Below are 9,573 nucleotides of genomic sequence, written 5' to 3' on the forward strand. Positions count from 1 at the left end.
CACACATTTAAACACGGACCTCCGTGGAGCGAAGGGGATAAAGTGGATATAATTGAATGATAAGTCGTTTTTCAGTACGATTTATAGTTACTATCGATTGTAGAATCAAACTGTTTTGGACTGCTATGCGTTGTTAAACGTAGATTTAGTCAGGCGATGAGGTCGAATGATTACGTGTCGACACTTATGTTGCATGATGGGATGATGGTTAGACGTTTTGGGTGCATGCATTATTGTGCGCTCTCGTCGTATTTAAACATTTGTTTTCCATCATGATGGATTTAGAAAGTTAAATTTCCTCAGGAATGTTCATAGCGTTTTATTTTCTCCTCTTCAAGGCACCAACTTGCGCACGAGAAACGCTAGAACGAGGGCCCCACGCTCTCCTCGCTCGCGGGTAGGATACGAATAGTACTTTCTCTTGGCGGACCGCGAGTGAAAATGAAGCTAAATTTTATTATTATAGGTGTGCCTGAATGTTTAAAGTGTTAAGTAGTGTTATGACGTGCGAGAAATGTCGAATGCGGAGCTCTCTTTTCTTTTCTGACTCGCGCTTACTTTTCAATGAGAGTTTAACTGCAAAGGCTCTTTGAACACTTCAAAAGTACGTGAGAAGTTGGAGTTTGTGTGTACCATCATAGACGCCATGGTAAGAAAACTGATAGCCTTAATTTGTTTTGACATTTTTCAATCAAAGTGATATCGGAATGCGTTAATTGGTTTTCCGTACGATTAGATTAAGCTAAGGGAAGACTGCTTAAATTTATTAGTTTAAAGAGGTGTATATTATATTACTTTTTTTATTTATTTTTTCCTGGGTGCGGTGATAGTAGAAATAATTTCTATTTTTATTTTCTCGATCAGGCTCTTTGAACATCGCAGAAGTACGTTAGAAGTTAGATTCTGTGTGTGCCCTGGATGCGATGGTCAGAAAACTGAGACCCTTGATCTGTTTTTACATTTTTCAATCAAACCGTGTAGTTTTTGCCAAAGCAACCTTTTTTCCGAGTTGGTTTTGAGCACATACATGCCTTTCTCGATGAGACACGTCTGCCATAAAATGGTTTCGCGCAATTCTTCGCACTCGATGACGTCATGCCCCCCAGCAGATCGCTATCTCGCCGAAACCACCAAAAATACAAACCGCAAATGGAACAGCGTAATGTAGAATGGCACGGCGTACATACAAACAGTGTAGCGTTGCGTGAAATGGCTCAGCGTGATGTCGCATGGCACAGCGTACACACGAATGGTGTAGCGTTACGTCACTAAACCGTTTGTGTGTACGCTGTACCATTCCACATTACGCTGAGCTATTTCACGCAAGGCAACGCTGTTTGTATGTACGCTGTACCATTTGACATTATGCCGTACCATTTGACATTACGCTGAGCCATTTTGCACAACGCTACACCATTTGTTTGTACGCTGTACCATTCCACATTACGCTGAGCCTTTTCACGCAAGGCTACACTGTTTGTATGTACGATGTACCATTCGACATTATGCTGAGCCATTTTACCCAAAGCTACACCGTTTGTGCGTACGCTGTGCTACTCCATATTATCCTGAGTCATTTGACGCAAAGCTACACCGTTTGTGTACTGTATTGCATATGAGTGCTAGACTATTTGCAATTTAGCTGGTCCATTTCACAATTTCATGTTCCAACTCGACATGGGCAACTAGACCGTTTATGATTTGGCTAAACTATTTATGTTTAGGCTGTTCTATTTCATGAAGGAAACCTAGACTGTCTATAATTTGGCCATGCCATTCTTTTATTAGCTATGCTATCCTGCAGCTGATCCTTAAACCATCTTTGTATTTACTGATCTATTTGACATCCTTGTATTTTTGGTGGTGAAGGCCGCCCATAGCAATGTTGTGTTCAAAAGAAGCAAGTTGACTTGTGTTCAATAGCTATACCACAGCCACACATAATGAAAATCTCTAGTCTAGTAAACAATTCCTTTGGAACATAGCATTGACATCTTAATTTTGTTTCCAAGAGGGAGCGCTATGCAAAAGCTGTTATCTATTCAATTCCTAATATCTGGTTGTTTATCTTCCTTTCTGGAGTTGCACACTTACTTTTGTTGGGCTGGTGCAGAGAATTTGTATTCTATGAACTGAGGGTTATTTTCCTTTTTGATAATTTCCTTCATTCTCAACACCCACTTGCTTGACAAGGTGTTAAAATAACAGGGAGAATTTCCATACTGAACTCTCCTTGTAGAACCAATTATAATTAACTTGTAAGCTTCCTTAAAGAATATGAAGTATTTTTGAAATTTACAGACCTTTGTGAAGCAATTACAGTTATCTTGCTTGAGTCATAATAATCAATTTGATGTGTTTACCTCATGATACAGGTGTGCAATTTTTCAGAGGAAGTAACAGAGACAAACGAAGACGAGAAAGAAATGTGAGGCTAAAACTCAAAGAGCAAGAAGGAATTCAGCCACTGTGAGTTTGTTGTGATAATTCATGAAATACCTTTAGTTCTTAAATGGTGATTAAGAAATTATGGGGACAAGTTGGGATAATGCAACTTTAGGTAGGGGCCAGGGAACTTCACTTGGGGGCAATGGAACATAAGGCTATCATACAAGAGGGTGTCTAACGTCACCAACAACCTGAACTGTCCGCTGCCTTTTTTTTCGGGTTGGGGAAGAGTTAGGTGCATGTAGAACTGTATGCAGGCGCATGTAAGAATAGACCCTTTCCAGAATAGGTAATATTATGATTTTATCATTCTGTAATAATCGGTACGATTTGCCTATTTAAGTTCAAAGAAATTTATTTTCAAACAAGACTGCAAAATTGTTTTTTGTTAAATTAAGCATTTGCAAGTGATCAAAAGTAACATAATTAAAAGTAAATGATAGCATTAGTTCAGTAAAATCATTAAGGAATGTTTTTCCTATTTTGCAGAGTTTTCGACAGAAAGAGTTTTTTAGAAAGAACTTTGAAAGAGAGTATTTGCTTTCAAGAATAGACTGGGTTTGAATATTTTTTGTTAAATTAAGCATTTGCAAGTGATCAGAAGCAATATGTTTAACAGCAAATAAAAGCACTTGTTCAGTAAAATCATTAGGGAATGTTTTTTTCTATTTTGCAGAGTTTTTGACAAAAAGGAATTTTTCAGAAAAAACTTTGAAAGGGAATTGTTTGCATTTAAGAATAGACTAGGTTTGAATTTTCGAGATGACAACACACTAAGAACAGCTTTGACTCACGAGTCATACAAACATGATAGTAAAAAAGAACCAGCTCACACACTGGAGAACAATGGAAAACTATCACTGATAGGTTTGTATTTTTTACAAATTTTTTATTGTGATTCTTAATTCTGATATCTTAGCTATTGGGACCTGGTTATTACTGCTTGTTTCTTATATCTCTAAGTTAGTATATATGTGTTACGACTGGTCAGTTTAGCAGGCAGTAGTTCACTGCATCATCAGGCCCACTAAATTTGTTTCAAATTGAAATACTTCAGAATCCCCTTTATTTGAAGCCAGAGATGTGATAAATGTCTTATTGAACCCACCTTGTTTTACTGATTTATGGCTGGCATATTTCACACCGCAGCAATGAAAAAACTTGGTCCATAATTTACAGTATGGACCTCAAACTTGACTAACAAGAGGTATATTTGACAATTATTTCACGAGGACACATTGGATATGAGATGATAGATGATCATCTCATGTCCAACAAGTGTGAGTGGGATACATGTTTTATTTAAAATGTTCCAAAGTATAGATAATTCTTCCCAACTTTTTTTTGTAAGAACAAATGTAATGTTGCAATATGCATGGGCATGCATGGTAAAGTCTCTGATAAACCATGATGGCTAAGCCAAAGAAAACTCTTGACTTGCATTATCCAATGATCCAGTTTTTAATAACATGGTTTATATAGGGTTTGATATCAAACCCTCCCTGTTGATATATGACTGAAACAATCAAGTGCCTGTGATCAGAATTACACTTGTGACCTCAGTGGCAATGACACTGTTGTCATTCAATTTTAGGTAGTTGTACAAGAGAAATGGAAATAATGTTTCATTTTCTCTGACATATTGGTATTAATCATGTCATTTTTGGAATACATTTTTCAGGAGTTACAGCTTCATCGTTATATATTGTTGATCACCTGTGTAACACATACCCCTCCCTACCATGCATAGGAGTAAGGTAAATATTTTTCACATATACTGTAAGTTCTGTTATGTCGCCATTGGATTTCCACAATGAAAGTAGTAAATCATATATTAAGCTTCTGATATATAATACATGTATATGATATTGTGTTTGGTGGAATATTTTAGGGCAAAGCTTAAGATTTTAAGGGTGAAGGTTTCTAAAGAAACTGTGGTGCTGTGTCGGTGAGGGTAACAAGATAATTTGGTTATATCAACTAAATTGAAATTGTAAATTGGCCACTGTAACAAGTTAGAAAGCTGATGTTTCGAGCATTAGTCCTTCATCAGAGGAACAGCTCGTTTTGTGCTTAGTTTCATGTAAAATTTTGGTGTTAAGCTCCAGAGGGTGATACTGTCCCAAAAATCTGAAATATAAAGCAATTTTACTGAACTTTGGTCATTACCTTAGATGTCAATTTTACCAGAACCCTCCAATGTTTTTGAAATTAGACATAGCAGGAAAATAATTTATTTTAACAAACCCAAGATAAGTGAAAAGGTAATTTTTCATCTCCACTGCCATGTCTATATTACAACTCTAATATACAGATGAAATATATGTGTTTCTACATTAAGTATTGAAGGATCTAAAATTGATTTTGCAATGACATCCTCTCACAGGCTATTACTTTCCCTTCTGGGATCCAAAATCTCTGTTGTTCCACAATTTCACAAACCTGCTGGAAACTACAACAAAACTGTCTTATTATTGTTAACTTCAAACTACCATCCCTTGTACAGATGTCTTCATGATTTTTTGATGAGTAGAAACACCACTGTGAAGTTATCAAAGCTTATAACATTACCAGACCTGATCAGACTGGAGGTAAATTATAAACAGTGTAGATTTTACTGATCCATATATTGGTTTCAGTTTTGTTTTAATTACTTAAAACTTCAATATGTGTTAATTTGAAAGTTACTTTTTCTCCTTTATTTTCCTTTTTCTAACCTTCTAACCACAAGGAAAATTATATATTTAATCAAGCTTGATTTTATTCTTTCAGTTGAACCATGATGTAATTATTAATTAGACAATTTAATTGAGGCCTTAATGCACTGTTATCTTTTTCATTCTGAGCTTGTGTGCCAATCTACGACATCATTAGGGAGTATAAAGAAAATATTCCACCATGTGTGATTATTTTATATGCATGTGGTTTAAAGGAGAAATGTGCATCAGAAGTTAATGCACATAATTTTTATCTTTGCCAACTTTGAGATTCTGAATATGTCTGTGCCACTTTTGGTATGTAAAATCATGATTCTTAGCTTTTATGATGATGTTGAGTGTTTGATAATTCTTTTTGGTTTTTTTTTTTTTTTTCCTTCCTTTTTTTTCTCCATTACATAGCATGATTTAGATGAACTTTCCAAAGAGAAACATCTGGATTATCGACCAGAGGATGTAATTTGTGACGCATTCTTTGCATTTATTGGTGCAATTTATATTGATCAGGTAAACTGATAAGTAAAAACCAATGATATATTATAAATAGTGGTTCTAGTGTAACTTTCTCTTATATTTTCATCTTTAAGTCATGCAGTTACCAATCATCCCAAATTTGTTGCACAGAAATTCATTATTTCTGATCTCTATTCCAAATAACAACAGTGGCCGCCGCCTGGTTAGCTCAATTGGGAGAGCGCCGGACTGCTGTGCGGGAGGTCGAGAGTTCAATACCGGCCGGACCAACACTCAGGGTCTTAAAATTAACTGAGAAGAATATGCTTCCTTTCTTTAACATCTAGAAATGGTTAGATATTCTAGTCTTCTCGGATAGGGACGAATAAATGGAGGTCCTGTCTCCTGCAGGGTTAGGGGCAGGAGACGTTAATTTCCCACGCACGAGATTACTGTGTGATGGATGTCCTCCCCTGGGGTGGGATGGGTGGGTAACAGGACCCCCGTTGATACCAGTGTTTACTACACTGAAGGGGCTATCCTGTATAAATATAGATGTCTGTCTGTCTGTCTGGATACATAATTATACGTATCACAAAATACTAACAGGAATAATTTTTTTTTGCTGTAGTTCATAAGAATTATACCAATTTTTGTGATTCTCTTTTACAAAATAGACATAGAGATGAAAGTACAGAGTGATGTTATCTCTATGAGTTACTATGTATTTAACAAGGTTAATAGGTAATTAAAGAGGTTTATGCCTATTTAACAAGGTTAATGTCTAATTAAAGAGGTTTGTGTGTAATTAACAGGGTTTATCAGGGGTTTCATTAATGGTTTCAGCAGGAGAACAACTAGTTTTTACAGGTGGCAAAGCTTTTTGAACTAAACTTCTTTATGAGGTAACATTTCCTCCAGATGGCCAAACCAGGTGGGCAAAACTGTCCTCATGACTAGTCAATTTGCCTGGTGCCCAGGCCCTTAATGAAACCCCTGGTTTATGTGCAATCATTTTTAATTATGTCTCTATTTTGATTGGTTTTGCAGCCGAAAATATTAGCATCTTTTTACTAACAAAAATTATTTGAATGTAAGGGACCTGTTGAAGCAAGAAGATTTGTAGATGACTTTGTCATTACTCAGCTTCAAGGAGAGGAACTTCATAAAATTCTTCACTTCCCATCAGCAGAAATAGTCCTTACTAATATTTTTATAACAAGTAGAAAAGAGAAGCCCATTGCAAGGTAAAATTGGAAGATTTAGAGGTTTCTCAAAATGTTAAGCTAAGTCTTGAATTGTGGAAAAGAGTACTTGTACCTGTAAGAGTCAGTGATATGTTAGCATGTATGTAATTGTGTTTTAAAAGCTCTCATGAGACAGATCATTATCACAGTTGTTTAACGCATAAACCCCAAGAATGACAAGTATCCCATTTCTCCTTATGATACGACTGCTGAATCAAACAACAAAGTCAGGAGAATAAAGGAGTTAACACTGAATGAAACAGCTCTTAATTGTGAAACAAATTTTCCTCATCAGTACCATAGAAACTGTATCCATTAGATAGTAGTATGGAGAATATGCGTACTGATATTCGGGTTAAGTTGGAATTCAGTGTCTATGTACAGCTGTTTTCTGGGGGGGTTCTTCATCTCTGGGTTTAAGATAGATCAACTTATTGCAGATTAATGATGGCAATTGATTAATCTATTATTTTCAGAGTAATCCAAGAAAGTGGTGTAAAAACAGATTTCCCCATCTACGTAGTAGGTGTATTCTCTGGAGAGAGAATGATCTCAGAAGGTAAAGAACAGTGATCTTATTTATTGATAAGAGATTAACTGCAATTAAATGGACAATTTAGTATTGTGGTTAAATTCAACTCTTGTATCTATTTTGGATGTGATTGAAACATGATTAGAGAGGTTAACTGACAAGTGTCTAAATAACACCCTGGAATATCTAGAGCACAGAAGAAGAGTTTGCAAGTCACAAGCTTAAGACAAGTGATTTTCAATCGTTCCTACACCATTCCAAGTGGATTATTACACTCCTAGATAGACAGAAAGTGAATTATATTTTCAGATTGCACTCTTGGTTGTCCAGGACAGCCAGCACTCCTGTAATTTCTTGTTCTTTTCAGTTACTAATTGAGATTCTGGAGTAGATGCATGTACAGTGTATAAAGTTGTTCTTTTACCAGTCAGATCATTACAGTTAATTTACAGTTACTTTTTTTAATACTAGCTTTTAATACTTAAGCTTTCAAGCACACACGATTTCAAATTTGCATCAGAAGTTTTATTCCTCCTTTTTAAGGTCACAACTTTATACAATTATTCACTTAATGTACTTTGTGTCTTTTCTGAATCCTTAGCTTCAAGTTACAATGTACTCACTGCTAAACATGAAGTAAGTGAATGATATTTCTTTTTGTTATGGTTGTGGTTGTTAAGTGAAATGCTTTCAACTGATTCATTGATTAACTGACTGATTTATTGACTAATCAACTGATTGTGTTTCTGCAAGAGATGCTCTTTCCTTTCATTCCCGTCATAGTGGTGTCACCACCCAAGAGTGAAGGTGGAAACCAGTTAATTATTGAAAATATGCAGTGTTGAACTGTATGTCAGGCTAGGGTAGGGGCAGGGTCCTAAACTAGCATCAGTAAATGTAGTTGGGAACTAGCTACCTCTCAGTGAAATCTTCACAACAACAACAACTTTATTTTCACCCCTGAATTAAATTAAATTTACATTACGAAAAACCTGATAAAATTCTGGGAAATAACTTGTGTCAGTAGTGGATTCTCCACTTGGTGAGGGGGGAGGACATACATACTGTGATATCTTCTTGGCATTTGTTGCCATGCTAGGTTGTTTTATTCCTTTAAATGAATACTTTTGCATGAAAAAAATAGGGTCAGACATGCCTTTGGACCATTCTTGCTAGCCACGCCCTTGCCTCCCAGCAATAGGGAGAAGCAATTCTTCAAAGCTTTCTTATAGTACAAAGACTGGCAGGAATGTCCTTCAGAAGTCTGTGCCAATAGGTTAGCTCAATGGATAGTGCGCTGGACTGTTGTGCGGGAGGTCGAGGGTTTGAGCCCCAGCCCTGGCCAGACCAACACTCAAGGTCTTAAAATAATTGAGAAGAATATGCTACCTTTCTATAACATCAAGAAATGGTTAGATATTCTAGTCTTCTCGGATAGGGACGAATAAATGGAGGTCCCATCTCCTGCAGGGTTAGGGGTAGGAGATGTTCATTTCCCACACATGAGATTACTGTGTGATGGATGTCTTCCCCTGAGGTGGGATGGGTGGGTTTGTTGGAGCTTAAACCTCGTAGGGGACCTATGTCCTATTGTTTCTGACCCAGTACTTTGTACAAATCCTTAAATACTCAAATACCTTTTGGGAGGAATTCAGACATTTCAACATTTTTTGTTGTGTTTTAGGCTTGGAAAGCAGCACTAATGAAATATTGCCAAGAAGGAATGCTGATGCCTTTCCCCAATGAGCGTAAAAATGTACAGAATGTTTCCTGTTGAATAAGCCACCCTCCTTGTAAATATCTTTACATTTGCCAAAGGTGATACAAGTCTTCCTACAATGTAGACATACTGTAATTTCCTTAAAATACAATACTATTCCAAGAGTAACATCTCAAATGTTGTCATGGCACCATGAAAACTAGGAATTAATAGTACAGTTTTTAGTGTGAAACTATGTATGTGGGAGTATGATTGTATACTTCTACTTCTCATATACAAAATTCTGTCTATTCTATACCTTTGAATCACACACAAAGTGATGTCAACTCTATATGTTTAAGTTCTCAAATTATATAAATTCTTGGCTCATCCAACTACCTAAGCATTGCAGGGGAACTTATCTGGTCAGGTGTAAGTCAAACATTTTGAAAATAAATCAGTTGTAAGGTTTATTAG

General features: G+C 36.3%; 1 protein-coding gene across 1 annotated transcript; it reads left to right on the forward strand.

The window, feature by feature from the left end:
- Nucleotides 1–17: 17 nt before the first annotated feature.
- LOC111343468 (uncharacterized) lies at nt 18–9,567 on the forward strand. Its single transcript, XM_088742337.1, has 11 exons — nt 18–397; nt 865–926; nt 2,376–2,469; nt 3,125–3,315; nt 4,130–4,205; nt 4,955–5,039; nt 5,568–5,672; nt 6,717–6,865; nt 7,342–7,424; nt 7,999–8,033; nt 9,082–9,567. Exons 1-11 carry the CDS (start codon nt 306–308, stop codon nt 9,172–9,174), a joined length of 1,065 nt encoding a protein of 354 aa, XP_088598463.1. The 5' UTR covers nt 18–305; the 3' UTR covers nt 9,175–9,567.
- The last annotated feature ends 6 nt before the right edge of the window (nt 9,568–9,573 follow it).

This window comes from Stylophora pistillata, chromosome 13, assembly GCF_964205215.1.
Source record: "Stylophora pistillata chromosome 13, jaStyPist1.2, whole genome shotgun sequence".
Classification (NCBI taxonomy): Eukaryota; Metazoa; Cnidaria; class Anthozoa; order Scleractinia; family Pocilloporidae; genus Stylophora; species Stylophora pistillata.

Excerpts from the sequence above, each read along its gene's own strand:
- LOC111343468 (XM_088742337.1), top strand. The coding sequence starts at position 306 with ATGTTCATAGCGTTTTATTTTCTCCTCTTCAAGGCACCAACTTGCGCA. Across the intron at positions 3,316-4,129 it reads TGGAAAACTATCACTGATAG|GAGTTACAGCTTCATCGTTA; the intron begins GTTTGTATTTTT and ends TACATTTTTCAG. Across the intron at positions 4,206-4,954 it reads CTACCATGCATAGGAGTAAG|ATGTCTTCATGATTTTTTGA; the intron begins GTAAATATTTTT and ends TCCCTTGTACAG.